At 38.3% G+C, this 17906-nt stretch overlaps 1 protein-coding gene and 1 long non-coding RNA gene across 5 annotated transcripts in view; one reads left to right on the top strand and one right to left on the bottom strand.

Annotated features, from left to right (window-relative positions):
• The window catches only part of LOC145680382 (nardilysin-like), a 339063-nt gene that overhangs the window by 131471 nt on the left and 189686 nt on the right, over positions 1–17906 (top strand). For all 4 annotated transcript variants that reach the window (XM_081750817.1, XM_081750819.1, XM_081750820.1 and 1 more), the window contains 2 exons: positions 5053–5174; positions 11238–11358. In XM_081750817.1, coding sequence (XP_081606943.1) covers positions 5053–5174; positions 11238–11358 — 243 coding nt within the window. The remainder of the gene's footprint in view (positions 1–5052; positions 5175–11237; positions 11359–17906) is intronic.
• Positions 1–17906, bottom strand: part of LOC145680383 (uncharacterized) — a 302756-nt gene that overhangs the window by 31322 nt on the left and 253528 nt on the right. The gene's annotated exons all lie outside the window — the stretch shown is intronic.

Raw genomic sequence — 17906 nt, forward strand, 5'->3', positions numbered from 1 at the left:
TTACTGAATCGAGCTAGTGAAGCTTACATCAATTCATCTCGATCGTCATTTGTATGTGTGTCCGTCTGTTCTACGATAACGCTCATAAAACGTATCCGATTTTAATAAAACTTGGTATGTGCCTTTCTTCAGCTTCTAGAAATAACCCTGTTGTATGGGGTTGCAATCCATAAAATATACATCGGTAAAATCCACGCCAAGGTGCAAGTTTGTATATACACATTCAAAACAATTTTGTAGTATAGGCTACGTGCAAATTACTCGATTATGGTGAAACATAATGTGTAATTTTTTTTGGACTTTGCAATCATTGCTACATCTTGGAGTTAAGATAAGCCAGGAGTAAAAGGGTGAATTCCACTATCCTCCCACAATTTATAAACAGATTAATCACGAATGTCACAGAATTAATGCTCCTATGCTCTTTACATGTACGAGTAACTGATAATGGGGCTACAGCCCCCTTTCAAAATTAAGAAAATCACCATAAATATCCTGAGTAGGGACATCGAGAAGAAGGTATTTTTTGTTAATTAATGTGAAATTTGGCGTCATTGTATCAAAAGAGTATGCGTTTTTGAAATCTGGAATGCTATTTTGGTAACGCACAGCGTTAGGGGGGCACAGGGGGCGAAGCATTAGATCATGGATCTTTATAAAAATTCAAATTTTTTTTCCAGAAATGCCAGTGAGCGTCATATTTTTCACAGATGTCACAGAATTAATATTCTAATTCTCCTTGCATGGCCAGTGACTTATGTGGGGCTATAGCCCCCTTTCAAAAATAAAAAAAATTACCATTAATATCTCTAGTAGGGACATACGAGAAAAAGGTATTTTTTGTCAATTAACGTGAAATTTGGCGTCGTTGTAGCAGAAAAAAGTATGCGTTTTTCATATCTGGAATGTTATTTTGCTAACCACCGCCTTAGAGGGGCACAGGAGGCGAAGTATCTGATGATGGATTTTTATAAAAAATTCAAAATTTTGTTTCGGAAATGCCAGTGAGCGACAGATTATTCACGAATGTCACGAAATTAATATTACAATGCTCCTTGCATTGTTAGTGACTTATGTGGAGCTATAGCCTCCTTTCAAAAATTAAAAATCACCATATATATCCTTAGTATTGACATACGGGAAGAATGATTTTTTCTCAATTAATGTGAAACTCGGCGTTGGGTTAGCAAAAAGTTATGTGCTTACCAAATCTGGAATATTATTTTGGTAATGTACAGCCTTAGGAGGGCACAGGGGGTGAAGCATAAGTTATTGGATCTTTATAAAATTTCAAATTTTATTTTCCAATGTGTATCAGATTGATCACAAATAATACAAAATTAATATTCCAATGCTCCTTGCATGTGCCAGTGATGATATTGGGCTACAGCCACCTTTCCAAAAATCACATAATTTACGTTAAATATCATTAACAGGGACGTAGGGAAGGAGGTAAATATGCTTTACAATTAATGTGCAATTTGTCATTATTATAGAAGAACGTTTTGATTTTTTTTTTTTAATGCGAATCTAGTGTAAATGAATATCGTCTGTCAGTGTAACAGATTGAAGATATAGCTTCGTTTTTTTGGCATCACCGGAATATAATTAAAGAATTTTGCGTTTGTAAAAACTAAATTGGACTCTTTCTTATATCATAAAATCACACATAAAGTCACCAGCATATTTTCTGACCACTTAAGCAAACCAGCTCGAAATAGAACACAAAATGACAATGGACAATGCCGCAGGTACCACGAACGAAAAGATCTTAATGAGAAGTAATATTTTAAAAAAATAAAATATTGTTTTCTTTATTTATAGAAAAGCGTTATCTTCTCCCTACTTCTTCCACAATAACTATATGATCCCACTTTCCACGCAGTATCCTACTCGTACACTGCACATGTAAGCACATCAGGAAATCGTATACTATGGACACATGGTTGTACTAAAAACAAAAGTCTCACGAGGAATAAAAATCAGGTTGAGTCAGGCTATACCATAAACCCAAGAAAGCATATTATTCATTTCTAAAAACAACACTTTTCTTTTGGCTCCGTTGTCATTAACTAAATTGCTTAAAGATTTCATTAATCTAAGTGTAAGACAGATAAAATGAACTTACTTTTACCCAGCATGCCCTCGTGTACGAGCAAGACATGAATGAATTAATGCAATTTACTAGAGCCACTGTGAGCAACTCCAACATATCTGGATGACTATGCTCTGGACAATTCTTTGTTTTGTGTTGCCCAATAAGGAGGAATGGCCGTAATAAAATTCCAGACGCATGCACCATCATAGGTACAAGCGAAAGAGTGTTATTGTATTTTCTAACTAAAAATGCAAATTTACCCATGTTACACTCCCACTAGGCAAAATAAATTCTGAGTCCACGCCCCTAAAAGAAATCCACATATGTGTATTATCTTATTGTCACAAACATTTTTTTCTAAAATAATACCAAATTTCATATTGTAAAAAAAAAAAAAAAAAAAAAAAAAGCTTCTGCCAGTAGGTATTTCCGTAAGAATAATCATATTGAATTTATGATGCTTTTCAAAGATAGCTGTAGTAACATATTAGTCACTGGTACATAAAAGCAGTATGGGGTATTAATTCTGTGCATCTTGCAACTAATTTGACACTCATGAGCACTCCCAAAATAAAATTTGGAATTTCTATCAGTCCTCCTCCTATGACCCCCAAAGGTACCAAATTACCCTCCGTTCCCTGTGCCTCCTATTGCAAAAATAATATTCCAGATTTTTACTATCACAACGCCTAATTTCACATTAATTGACCACATATAGCTTCTTCCGTATGTCCCTCCTAAGGATATTTATTATAAATTTTTAATGTAATTGTTGAAATGGGGGCTGTAGCTCAATATCAGTCACTGGCACATGCAAAGAGCATCGGAATATTAATTTTGCATCAATCTGACACACTGGATTTTCCAAAATATAATTTGAAACTTTAAAAAGATCCAATAACTTATGCTTCAGCCCCTGTGCCCCCCTAAGGCGGTACATTACCAAAATAATATTCCAGATTTGGTAAACGCATAACTTTTTGCTAACCCGACGCCGAGTTTCACATTAATTGAGAAAAAATCATTCTTCCCGTATGTCTCTACTAGGGATATTAATGGTGATTTTTTTTTATTTTTTGAAAGGGGGCTATAGCCCCGCATAAGTCACTGGCACATGCAAGGAGCATTAGAATATTAACATAGAACATTTGTGAATAATCTGACGCTCACTGGCATTTCCGGAACAAAATTTTGAATTTTTATAAAGATCAATCATCAGATGCTTCGCCCCCTGTGCCCCCCTAAGGCGGTGGTTAACAAAATAACATTCCAGATATGAAAAACGCATACTTTTTTCTGCTACAACGACGCCAAATTTCACATTAATTGACAAAAAATACCTTTTTCTCGTATGTCCCTACTAGAGATATTAATGGCGATTTTTTAATTTTTGAAAGGGGGCTATAGCCCCACATAAGTCACTGGCCATGCAAGGAGCATTAGAATATTAATTCTGTGCCTATTTGTGAAAAATATGACGCTCACTGGCATTTCTGGAACAAAACTTTGAATTTTTTTATAAAGATCCATGATCTAATGCTTCGCCCCCTGTGCCCCCTTAACGCTGTGCGTTACCAAAATAGCATTCCAGATTTCAAAAACGCATATTCTTTTGCTACAATGACGCCAAATTTCACATTAATTAACACAAAATACCTTCTCGTACGTCCCTACTCAGGATGTTTATGGTGATTTTCTTAATTTTGAAAGGGGGCTGTAGCCCTATTATCAGTCACTCTTACATGTAAGGAGTATAGGAGCATTAATTCTGTGACATTCGTGATTAATCTGACTGGCACTCCGAAAATAAATTTTGTGATTTTGGTAACACATCACCCACCACCTTTTTACGCCCCTTGCCCCCCAAAAGGGGGGCTTTTCCAAAATAATGTTTGAGACGGCTTTACTAGCTTTGTGAATGAGTGTTTTTGCATTTTGTAACAAACACAATTCATTTGCCCCCAAATCTTTAGGAATAATTATTGGAGAAAACTGCTTCCAGAATTTAACATTGAATCTCTTATAAGGAAAATGAACTTTTGTGTTTACGCCCCCAAAAGGGGGGCTAAACAGCAATTTCCTCCTATTTCCTTTAGATATTCGAAAAATTCAGATGTTTGTAAATAAGAGTGCCAAATTTTACATTAATAGTGTGAAAACTTCATCTTCTCCCAGTGCTGTAGAAAATTACACGAATTATGGAACAGTCTATATATATATATATATATAATGCTCGATTTTGGAGCAGCATAGAGCATCTTTACTTTGAGGCTTAGCTATCATCCCCTCAATATTCAGTTTAAAATATAAATAAAGAATAAGGGTTGATTTGCTCTCTTCCGATTAAAAAAGAAAGTTTCATGATAACTAATAAAAAAAGATATTCGATTTTGACACAATCTGGCGGACATGTTTGTTGAGGCTTTGATAGAATCATTACCACTAGTACTAGTTTAAACCCGAGCGCGAGTTACTCGGGCAGCGTGAAATATTCGCTCAGTCGATGCCTGATTATAATTTGGGGATCTCTTGCTTAATGTTTTAGATCATATGCAACATCCTCAGTCGTGTTTAAGTTGTTGGTTATTTCCTTTCTCTTCGGCTTATATGATTGATACTGCCATCTGGTAACTGGTTTGAAAATTATTCACTATCTGCTGCCTCATAAAATAGACTTTTTTTTAAAAAAAAAGTCATTTTAAAGACAAAATGCCTCCAACCAAAATGAAAGATTAATTAATCAGAGTCTGTAAAGAATTAAAGGAGTCTGTTGTTAAAGCTTCCAGGAAGGTGCTCAGATCGTAAAATCTCTCTCTGCGCTTGGCAGAATACTTCGAATTGTACCACAAAAAGGCTCACTATAAAACGCACTAAATTATTTTGTATTTTTAAGTATTACGACCAATGGTATTGTATTTAGTACGTTGTAATTTGTTTTTCTTTCTTCATTTTAGGTTCGGGTAAATTGGGCTGTAGAACCCATGAGGAATTACTACAAGTCAAAACCAAACACCTACGTAGCATTTCTTCTTCAGCAGAAGGGCAAAGGAAGCCTATTTTCTTTCTTAAGAAAGAAGTAAGAATATTATAAATTGATCCTTGTTTTTATTCGTGATTCAGCATTCAGTAAGTTTTTACACACATGTAGGGCTCTAGTGATTCAATAAGAACGTACCAGGCCCATATTGCAGCTAATATTGCACGTAGAGCCTTCAAACAAAAAATTGCATTACCAAATCGAATGTGTAGAATGCAATATAGTAGCGAGACCAGTGGCGTCTCGTGAATACCTCCAACGGGGGCCAACTTCAAAATTTGAAATGGAAAGTGGTATAACTGTTGGAATCGTTCGGAAGGACATGAAATGTTATGCAACTTTTAGAGGACAAACTTTGTCATATCCTTTCCCATTTAGCTGCTAAAGGCGTTGTTGCAGACTTGTATCTAACTACCCATAGCAGACCTTTATCTCAGCTAGTAATGCACATAGAGCCGTCAAACAAACAATTGAACTACCAAATCGTATATGTAGAATGCAATAAAAATAGTAGCGACACCAGTGACGTATCGTGAATATTTTCAACGGGGTCATCTGCAAAATTTGACACGGAAACAGGGGTTGGTTGTGCCTCCATTGAAAGAGGCGCACAATGGGAGAAACGCCGAGAGGAAACACCCTCACACCATCTGACTTTCATCTAGTAATGCGACCGTGTTGCTGCCAACGAGGAAGAAATATGCCAAGGTATTTCCTCTCGACGTTTCTCCCATTGTGCGCTTGTTTCAATGGAGGCACAACGAACTCCTGTTTCCATGTCATATTTTGCAGATGACTCCCCGTTGGAGATATTCACGATACGCCACTGGTGTCGCTACTATTTTTATTGCATTCTACACATACGATTTGGTAGTTCAATTGTTTGTTTGACGGCTCTATGTGCATTATTAGCTGAGATAAAGGCCTGGTACGGGTAGTTAGATACAAGTCTGCAACAACGCCTCTAGCGGCTAAATGGGAAAGGATATGACAAAGTTTGTCATTTAAAAGTTGCATGACATTTAATGTCCTTTCGAATGATTCCAACAGTTACACCACTTTCCATTGCAAATTTTGAAGTTGCTCCCCGTTGGAGGTATTCACGAGACGCCACTGGTCTCGCTACTATTTTTATTGCATTCTACGCATACGATTTGGTAATGCAGTTTTTTGTTTGAAAGCTCTACGTGCAGTATTAGCTGCGATATAGGCCTGGTACGTTCTTATTGAATCACCCGGTATATATAGAGTGGGCACGAAGTCGCTAGATAGATATAGGAATTCTCAGTATTTTATATACACTTAACTGCCACTGAATTAGACACACGTATCGAGTGCTCTGTCGGGCCCCCACTAAACTTCAAAAATGCCGCGATAAGGCGAGATAATGACTCCACCAGCTTTTGAACGTCGTTTGAAGGTATTGCAAGTTATGGGTCTTCCAAGGTGGCCTACAATCGGTCCGTGTTCAGTGGTGAGGGAAGTTTACTTCATAGTTCTTTCTACGACACCCTATAAGTCTAACCACTAGATTCAAATCAGGATTGCAAGGGGGGGGGGGGGGCTTCATTAACTGGAAATCGGTATAATGTTCCTCGTACCACTTCGAAGTTGTCCCGGGTCATGTGGACTGGTCAATTGTCTTTCTGGAAAATGCCCGACCTATTGGCATGGACGATTACCATGAGTGGATGTGGATCGAAGAAAACTTTTTTTTTTTTCGAAACCGATAACGGCTCAAACGGCAAAAGTTGCCCACGCATGACAGTAGTTCACTGAATTTTTTTTTTTCCAATTTTTCGGACGATGTCTTCCGGTGCCGCAATCCGCCTAATGTTTTGGGAAAGTCAACATGGGCAACACGTGTTACACAGTATGTAGACAGTCTGTTTTATTTTTCAATACGGTTCGGAAATAGCATATTTCTCTACGTGATCGTTCTTCAACTTTATGTGCTGTACTGATATCACCAATATATGCAATTGTTTGCTTATTTTAACAACAAAAATGCATTATTAACGTCGAACCTGAAAAAAGGAATAGTAGCGGTGAATGGAAGCCCGATTCCTATTGTTGCGCGCGTCAGCACAAAGCGATACAGTTGTGTTTGTTTTTGATAGGCGAGTTCATGTTGAATGAATGAGATGACCGAAGGGGGGTTGAGTTGCTTGGAGGGGATGTGTTTTGCTTTAGTGTAGTGTCGCCTGCGATACGATTAACGTGTTGACTGGTTGACGGAACGGGTGTTCTTTGAGGTTAAAAGTGTGTGATTCGCGTGTGCGCAGTTAGTGTTCTGTTTGTCACACCACCATGAGGTACCGGACTTGACATGGCGACAGTCATAATCGACCTTGTAGAGGCAAAACAAGTAAGATTTTATCAGGCAGTACCGCCTGATTGACTGGACGATTATGACAAAGTAAAAGATGATCTTAGCACTGATCAAAATCACTTGATGAAACTGTGCAGAGCTGTGTCGATGTGAATTTACTCACCAAGTGTACGTTACCTGAAGCCCGGCCCCGTGAATCATTCCCGGTGACTAACGACGGCATGTTGCATCCTGCGCCCTTACGTAAGCGAAGAGTCGCCTAAGCCTTCTTTAGTTTGGCTTGTCAAATTCATTGTGAAGGTCTACGCACCGATGTGGTTCGCGATTCGACGGCACCCTTCTTGCAGTGACGGGGTGCGACACTTATGGAAGATGGGTCAGCTTTAGTCAGCAATTTCACCGGATAACCTAAAGCAAATAATTTTTCGATGCTGTAAACAAATGGAGTTTTCGCACATCCTGAAAATATGTTGCAGGCGACGATCGCCGACTCTTCTCCAGTTATTCGGACTCTTGGATGGAGAGGAATAAATAAGGCCCGCGCCATGGCACCCAAGAAATCCGTTCGACAGTTTGTCGTGCCTGACATTAACTTTGAAACAGAAAACTATTATAATACGATAAACTGTTTTTTCCGTCAAAGTCACCGAACCGCCCATGATTAAAGCACACATCGCAAGAAGTAGAAGAAAACATTAAAAGTGCAGCAGTCGCAGCTAACTCGATAACGGAATTTCCATGCCATACCCAGGCCATGGAAAGGATGGTACGAGAAGTTACTGCAGCGTCCGAGAAGAAAGGTGAATTTGAAGAAAGAGACGTCTTCATTCGAGCAAGACTGCTGTCCAGGAAAAATATTCCCACTTTTGAGTCGAAACAAGTCTTCGTCATCTAAAGCTTAGACCTTAGCAACATGTCTGTTTACTGAGTGGGTGGAGCTCGATGTGCAGTCACCTCCTTGTAGTGAGCTCTGGGTTATTTTAAGCCATTTTATAGTTAAAATAAGCAATGAAATTGCACATAATGGTGATATCAGTACAGCACATAAAGTTGAAGAACGATCACGGAGAGAAATGTGCTACTTACGAACCGTATTGGAAGATAAAACAGACTGTCTACATACTGTGTAATGCGTGTTGCTTATGTTGACTTTTCCAAAACAATGGCCGATTGCGGAACCGGAAGACATCCTCCGAAGGATGTGAAAAAAATTCAGTGAACTACTGTTATGGGTGGGCAATTTTTCCCGTGTGAGTCGTCATCGATTTCGAAAAAAAAAATTTTTTGATCCACCCTAATGTATATGGTCCTTCAGGATATCTACATACCAGTTGGCACACAGGGATCCTCTTACGTGGTTCCAATGATGCCTAACTGAAAGACACCTCAGGCCATAATAGGTCCCCTGCCACCTTGCACTATATCAGCCTGACGTGAGATCTATGGTTTCATGCTGTTGTCACCAGATTCAGATTCTCCCATCGTGGCGATGCAATCGGAATCGGGACTCATCACTCCAGGGTATACATTTCCACTGTTCAACGGCCCCATTTCTGTCTCTTCGAGCCCGTGCAAGGTGTTCGGTCGGATGGCGGCCTGTGAACAGGAGCACTTGGGTTGGTCTGCTGCTCCTGAAGCCAAGACGATGCAGGAAACGTTGAACTCTCCGTGCACCTACATTTCGGATGGAATCCTTATTCAACTGGATGTAATTTGCGATTCGAGTCTGGCCCCTATTGGTTCGTACAATAGGGCTTAGCTGGCGCAGTCCACGATCATTCAGAGGCACGAGCCTTTGCAGAATACTTTTTCTGCATTTACATAATCTCGACACTCTTGGAACTGAGGTACGCGAGAATTCCAGTTGATTCGCAATCTCTTAAATGGTGTGTCCTAGTTGTCGAACACCAACAATTTGCCCTCGGTCGAAGACCTTCAAGTCCCGTGTTTTTTCCGTTCCACTTATCACGACTGCTGTGCCTGATCACGACTGCACAGATTCTTCCTGTTTATACCCTCAGTGTGAGTAATCGGGACAACGTATATGTAGGCGTGACAATGCGAGAACTTCCAACCAGTCAGGTGTGCCTACTTCGGTAGCACGTCAGTATCCATGTTAATGAACTGTACTGACAAACTGTAAGAGGTGATTCCTCACATCAAAATAAGACAAAAAGTTCATATAGACCTATGGTGAGAAGTCCATAGTTTGAGAGCTAGGGCTGTCCAAAGTCCCGAAAAAGCCAAATTTCAACAGGCCCTATTTCGAATTCCAGAAACTGTGAATGGTGGTCCTAATGAGCGTAAAGGAAGTCATGCATACACAATCCAAAAATATATATTTCGTAAATTTTCAATAGGTATACAGGATGTTTTCCACAGGGTGTAATTCTCAGATATGCTCTAAATAGTTTTCAATATACCCTGATTTCAAGGAGGGTCCAAAGTTGGCAGAAGGTAAGCGTTGACAACAATGGACATTCGATTCTTACGGAGGGAAGTCGGAAGTGTTAAGGATCGTCAGCAGCACGGTTTCTCGTATTCGGGGAAAACGGATGCAGCGATGTTTTCTTTTACGCTTATAAGTGAAGAAAACGGTAAATGTACTGCGACGAAATGCATCGCATCACACATAATTTCGAATACAAAAGAACATGGAGCCGCCGGTTCCTAACATTTCCGACTTCCCTCCGAAGCATCGGATGTCCATTGTTGTCAAGGCTTACCTTCTGCCAACTTTGGACCCTCCTTAAAATCAGGGTATAATGAAAAATGTATTGAGTATATCTGAGAATTACACTCTGTAGAGGATACCCTGTATGAAAACTTAGGAAATATGCATTTTTGGATTGTGTATGCATAGCTTCCTTCACGCTGATTAGCACCACCATCCACAGTTTCTGTAATTCGAAATAGGGCCTGTTGAAATTTGGCTTTTTCGCGATTTTGGACAGCCCTAGCTCCGAAACTATGAACTTTTCGCTATAGGTCCATATGAACTTTGTCTTATTTTAATGTGAGGAATCACCTCTTACAGTTTATCGGTATAGTTCATTAATACCCTGTATATAATATGGATATTTTGCATCCGTGACGAATAAATCGCTAATACTTCCTCGCTTAGCGTAATTTAATTTTGTACTATTTATTCTTAGGCTAATAATGTACCAGTTTTAATGTTATGCTATTTAGGTATCCATAGTCATATCATAACATCTGTTGTGTTGTTTAGACAGTAACAAAATAATTAGCAGGCGATATGGGAAAGATTTGCAAGCTGAGTAGAAATGTATCCATCATTTTCAGTGGCATAATTAAATAAATATCACTTCGTTTTTTCTTCTGGTTGCATCACTATATTCAGCCGTGTCTACTTGATAATGTAACTATGTATAAAAAAAAACCTACAATAATTTTAACGTATACAATAATTAAAAAAATAACAACTCGAGTACAGTTACACCCAGCTTGGTATGCGCAAGGTTAATAGAAGTATTGCATGCATCTTGCATACATGATGTATATAATTACGGTTCTATATCTAGAGTGGAAAAGAAAAAGTCTTCATCCTTTCACTGAGTTGGCTTTTCTTTCTTTCTTTTCTTTTCTTTCTTTAAGTTTTACTGAGATGTGATGCGTAATTGGTTGGTAAACTAGGCTGCTCCTAAATTAAGTGGCAGGAAGAAACATTTCGTAGGATGTATAGATAATGTGTATTTAAGTTGCTTTATTTATTTACTGTCATTTTGTATATAATGTAATTATTCTAGAGTATGGGCTATTGATGTTAATGCGGACAGTGGATCAGAAGATAGCACTAACAATGAAACAGTCACACTGATCTCATTACATATACTTTTAACCCAAGAGGGATTACAGAATTTATCCCAGGTAAATATTCATTATAAATTACAGTTCTTAGTACTTAGTTTTTTTTTTTTAATCTATTATAATGTTTTCCTTTTCTTCATCAGAATATTTTTCATAAATGTTCATTGCATTCTCTTCATATATAATCAGAATTGAGTGAAGTTCCTATCAAAAGAAGTCATTACTTGATATTCAAAGGGTGAAAAAGTGCACAACTGAAACAGGACTCGAACTAGGAAACAGGCGTACCATACCGATGCGTTAACCGCTATACTATCCAGTCCGCTCCCTGCACAACCATACATTTCCTCACTCCTGAAATCGGTGTTCATTCAACCAGACCACGTGGTTTGTACCACAATTCCAGTTGTGCTTGAACAATTCAGTGTCCACATTTAGAACACCTTTGACGTTTGTATGATAAATATCATTCTTATTTATTATAGTAATTAAGCTTGTTGTAATCTTTAATCACCTCTGCAGAATTTGAAAGAATATTGTAGAATCTTCAACGTAGTTCTTCTAGCCTAATGACTGTTCCAATGGTGTTGTAAAACCTTAAAGTATTTGTCGAAGTCTTATTCCTTCAGGCTTGTAAAATACTCCTCGCCTAATTCTTTAGCTGTTCAAATATGTGTTTATTGGGCAAGAATTATTTTTATAATTTATACATGTCAATACCAAAGAGGGGAACAATTAAGTCAATTGTTGTATTATGAGGATTTATTTTATGGTTGGATAAATGTTATAAAAAATTAGATAACTGGCTGTTAAACATTGTTTGCTGGATTTTTATGCTTTTCCATCATGACTGTTCTCCTTGCTAAGGCTGGACATACTTCAATTGTAGTCATACGCAAAAGAGCACGCAACACGAGGAATTCGGAGCGTTGCTGTAATAGTACAATGATTATAATGGTATATCCAAAGATGAGAATTCTGTTGACTGTACCTTCGTCAAGAACCAAAACAGCTTAGAATTTAGTCTGGATTGCCTGTATTTAGTGTTCACTGCCAAACTAACAGAATTAAGCTTGCCGTCAGTCATGCGCTTCACGGTTTGTTACGTTGTGTGCTTATCAGCACTGACTCTCAAAACGTTATTATTAATATGCAAAATACTTTAAACACGCTCTTGTGCAAGATATTCATGCGAAATCCCATCAACTATAGCGACAGGACTGTGTTGATGCCTGCCGAGTGCTGGGACATGTCGGCATTGAAGGAAATGAGCGTGTTGATATTAACCAAACATGTTGCATTGCCAGTTGTTGCACTGAAACACATTCTCTCGTGCTCAGATCTCTGTAGGTGATTCTCTCAACGTATACGCTGTCATTGGTAAGTGAACCAGGGCCAGGCCAATGAAAATGAGCTATACTGTATAAAACGTATTTTGGGTATTGGCAGACCTTGTCGGATACTTGCCGAGATGAAGTGATTGTGGCTTGCTTGCGTATCAGATGCTCTCGTCTTACACATTCCTATTTAGTGCATGACTGTCTGTATTGGGAAGACATCGTACTACTGAGTGCTCTGCATACTTGAGTAGGAGCGTGGAATATTCGAATTTCAGAGAACGTTTAGGACTAAACAATAAGATTAATCAGATCTTGGTGGATAACCCTAATTTTACAACAGTATTCTTTCAGTTGAGACGGTTAACGTTCCTTGTTTATTTTTGTATTGTGTTTTTTATTATGTTCGTTATATTTTAGTATTATTGGTATTTTTTCATTGTTTTCTTGTTATAATTTTATGAGACTCTAGTCCCTGCCGTCTCCACAACTCTAATCGGTCAATCAATCAATTGTCTTTGAACTGTTTAATGGAGATTACATAAAGATATAGAAAGTTACTCTAAAATATTCGGATAATGTTGTATATCAAAGAGTATTCCTCACGATGAAGAAGCTATATTCATTTCTGTTACTGGAAGCAATGCTTACAGACGTTTACATAATTTGCGACACCAAGAAAAGCTTTTTAATTGTAATATACAGTACTTGAAATGTTAATTGTTTATCAGTTTCAACAGTCACAGATGTCATAAATGAACGCTATAAATTTCAATAAATTCTAAAGATACTCTCCTTCCTCTTGTAGCATATCTATTCCCTCCCAAGAGAAAACTAGAGTAAGAATGGGTCCACAATCGTCAACAGAAAAGTTACTGGTCCATCCCAAAGAAGTAGTATAAAAGGGTATCGGCCTTTTTTCGCCTATGATAGCTATAAAAAGTAAAAGTGTTCATAAAACCCAGTATACCATGAATATGAAGTTCAGGCATTAAACGTTACATCTATGTAAGATCCATATGAAACGTATTGTAGCTAGTTACATAAAGAACTCTGCAAACAAAGATAAACATTATCTTCGAAGTTGCAACTACAACAATGGATAAGTTGTATTGCCATAAAATGGATATCGTGCCCAATGTAGTTGCTATGATTGATTTTTCGATATAACCCAATTGCAATGCCCTAATATGGTTGTATTTTCTCTCTACTGTTCTTTGTATCCGGCCTGTGTGGCACTTACCAGATTCATTTAACGTTTTATGTGCATGTCTGTGTATAAAACTTTCCTAAACATTCTGTAAAATGTTGACACTTCCTTTTATTAAATTTCACAGTAACGTGCCCAGTTTCCTCAGTTTTCAGTATTTACTTTTTCCGTCGTTTGGTGAATTTGCGGTCGTGTGGTTCTAAACACCGTCGAAACCTGTTATTTTCTAAGAGATCTTGTGTATACAGACTGAAAGATTATGTTGTGAATGTTTGTCCCTCCGTTATTCAGAAGTTCTGGCTCACAAACCATTGCGGGAATGAGAACCACAAGTTAGAATCTGCTAGTAATTTGCCCTCTATGCTTCTTTATCTCCTTAGATTTTATATATATATATATATATATATATATCGGGTGTTGCAAAATAAGTGTTACAACTCTTGGGAGGTGACTCCTGCCACTGAGACAAGAAAAAAAATTCTCTTAAACTTTCGGCTATCGGACAAAGTTTCGAATCTACAAGGTGCCGAAAGCGTGGGAATATGACTTTCGGACGTCAATAGTTTTGAAACTATCCAACGTAAAGAGGGCGGGTAAAAAAATCACTGAAGAAGTCATACCTGCTGTATTGAATTTTGAATGTTTCACAATTCTACCATGCACGCGCAAGAGATTCCTCAAAGGAACGTAGGGAGTCCCGGATAATCTCCCAAATGAAAATTGGTCTAAATGGATATAAATTGATAGGGTTTTTACCAGGTAACAGTAATTCGTTTGTATTAAGTCGATATCTGGAACAAATACAAAATGGCGGACACCTTCATACCCGTTGTGTGTGGTTGCATAATCGCCAGGTACGGATGGTGGCCAACAGTGACGTTCTGAGTATTAAGTGTAGCGAATTTTTACTCAAATGCTCTAGAAAGACATCTGGAGTGTCGATAGAACACAACAGATGAAGCAGGGTGATTCACATGTGTGGAAACACGTAAAGAAAAATGCCCAGAAGTACACTCATACATAGTAAATGTGAGTTCAAAGCGTCGGAAATGTGAATATCAGTGTGTGAGGATCACATCACTGTATGTATGCAATATGATGTGCACGGTTGCATACCAATAAGGATGCAACAACTGAGACCAAGTTGAAATTGTGCAAGGGGACTCATTAAGAAACTGGGTAAACTGAATGAATGTCACTAGTGGAATTGCATGCTCGATATTGAAATGTGGCCAATGTGTGTGTTGATATCGATATGTAGCTAATGGACAAATGTCAACATGTCCCACTACTGCTGGGACACCGTTCTACGTGCGGAAAATAGGAAAATAACTACTCGGGTTTTGAATGTGAGGCCGTGAGCTCCCAGTAGGATTGGAAACTGCTACCACACGAGCGAAAGCGAGTGCTGTAGTCTTGAGGCTTCGAGGGAGCCTCACTTACTCTGTATTCATTTCTTTGAGGAGTACCCACTTTGTTTGGCAAGCGCTCTTGTACAGCCTCGCGACATGCTAATGTGTTTCATTTTGTTACTCCTACTGCACAGTTGTAAACAATCAGAGCTTTAAGACGTTTCTTTCTATTTCTCATGTCGTTTTATTTTCCATATGTATGGTGTTCTAGCAGTAGTGTTACATATGCCAAATTGGTTCATTTTCGTCTTTGTCTTGGCATGTGCACTGATGTAAGATACGAATTTCTGGAGGTATTTTCCTATATTTCGAGTACGTCATATGTCCCAGAAGACGTGGGACACGATACAAGTTTGTTATTTTCAAGCTCTATCAGAATTTTAACCATGGATTAAGAGATTTCTTTTCATATGTGTCGACTATGGGACAATGTCCCAAACAAAGAGGGACATTGATACATTGTGTTCTAGTTACGTTCTACCAAAAAGTGCACCAGATACAATAGCAGAATGTACAACGTTATTTTCCTAGTATTCGCACGTGGGATGTTGTCCCAGCAGTAGTGGGACATGTTGACATTTGTTCATTAGCTACATGTTGATATCAACACACACATTGGCCACATTTCAATATCAATCATGCGATTCCACTAGTGACATTCATTTAGTTTACCCAGTTTCTTAGTGAGTACCCTTACACAATTTCAACTTGGCCTCAGTTGTTGCATCCTGATTGATATGCAGCCGTGCACATCATATTGCATCGGATTGAGGGAATATTATTGGTGAAGTGGCAATGGCTTTCATTTCTTGGTGCTATTCCTTACATTTCGGACGCTTTGAACTCATATTTCCTTAGTATGAGTGCATTTCTGGGCATTTTTCGTTAAGTGTTTCCACACATGTGAATCACCCTGCTTCATCTGTTGTGTTCTACCGATACTCCAGATGTCTTTCTAGAGCATTTGAGTACAAATTCGCTACACTTAATACTCAGAACGTCACTGTTGGCCACCATCCGTACCTGGTGATTATGCAACCACACACAACGGGTATGAAGGTGTCTGCCATTTTGTATTTGTTCCAGATATTGACTTGATAGAAACGAATTACTGTTACCTGGTAGAAACCCTATCAATTTATATCCATTTAGACCAATTTCCATTTGGGAGATTATCCGGGACTCCCTACGTTCCTTTGGGGAATCCCTTGCGCGTGCATGGTAGAATTGTGAAACATTCAAAATTCAATACAGCAGGTATGACTTCTTCAGTGATTTTTTTACCCGCCCTCTTTACGTTGAATAGTTTCCGAACTATTGACGTCCGAAGGTCATATTCCCACGCTTTCGGCACCTTGTAGATTCGAAACTTTGTCCGATAGCCGAAAGTTTAAGAGAATTTTTTTTCTTGTCTCAGTGGCAGGAGTCACCTCCCAAGAGTTGTAACACTTAACACCCGATATATATATATATATATATTATGAGTAATTTATTATGAACCAAATCTGAAAACAGTTCGTAGTATCTTATTCACAGCTGCTATGCTGGTAATATATCAATTTTTCCCACGTTCCCAAGACGGGGAATAAAAGTAATAGGTAAATAAAAAATTCGATGAGTGCCATTGTTAATCATAATGGCAATTATCATTGACAATAACAAGTCGCTCCTAAAAGCAGTAGAACTGAACAGTAGAAAATAAAAAGTTGTTTGTAATGATATTTTTTCAAGTTTATTAGCACTATGTAGTATTACTATGCTGAAAACATTATACTCTTTCGGTTCTAAACACAAGAATGTAATGTTAGAGGTGTATGTCTATTATATTCATCATGGAGTATTTCTTACATATTAACAACGTGATAGTATAATCAGCGAAAATTCGATTATATATGATTTTTTGGATGATTACATAACAGGATACAGAAAAGACCTTTTTTTGTTTATTTATAATATAGCTCTTCAAGCGTGTTACATTAGCAATACACCCACGTAATCTTTAACGTATGACTCGTAACTTGATCTGAACATTAATTCTTCATTATACTTGGCAACATAACGAAATATAATCTAGAATGCTTTAAACTTTATAACGGGCAAGGTTTGGATTTACTCATGTTTTTATTCGGGCAGCCAAATTTATACGATGCGTATCCTAAAGAAAGGACCGTTTGGTGATAAAAACAAACGCTCGTGTGGAACGGGATTTATTGCCAGAAATAGGTGCCTACAGAGCTATTTCATTTTTCCACATAATCACCATGCCGTTTGAAACACTTTTCGTAACGCTGCACAATCTTCCATAAACCCTCTTCATAGAAGTTAGCCGCCTAGGATATCTTGTTTGTATGCGTTTCTGTGGCAATCCTGTAGATGGTTCGTGTAACGTGGAGAAAGTCATTAGCTAGAACATTGATCGTCCGCAGTTTTTGACTCACTTGCTCCACTAGGTCATCGGTTTGAACACTAGGCCTCTCACTCCGGTCTTCATCGTGCACGTTGGTGTGGACATTTTGAAACTCGCGACACCATTTGCGAACCTTTCCTGCACTCATTACTGTAGGTCTATACACTAGGCACAATTCCCGATGGATATCAGCAGCAGAAGTTTCTTTTGCAAGCAAAAATCATATCACACCGCGGACTTCA

The sequence above is a fragment of the Thermobia domestica genome, chromosome 3 (genome assembly GCF_964235325.1).
Source record: "Thermobia domestica chromosome 3, izTheDome1.hap1.1, whole genome shotgun sequence".
In the NCBI taxonomy this organism is placed as follows: domain Eukaryota; kingdom Metazoa; phylum Arthropoda; class Insecta; order Zygentoma; family Lepismatidae; genus Thermobia; species Thermobia domestica.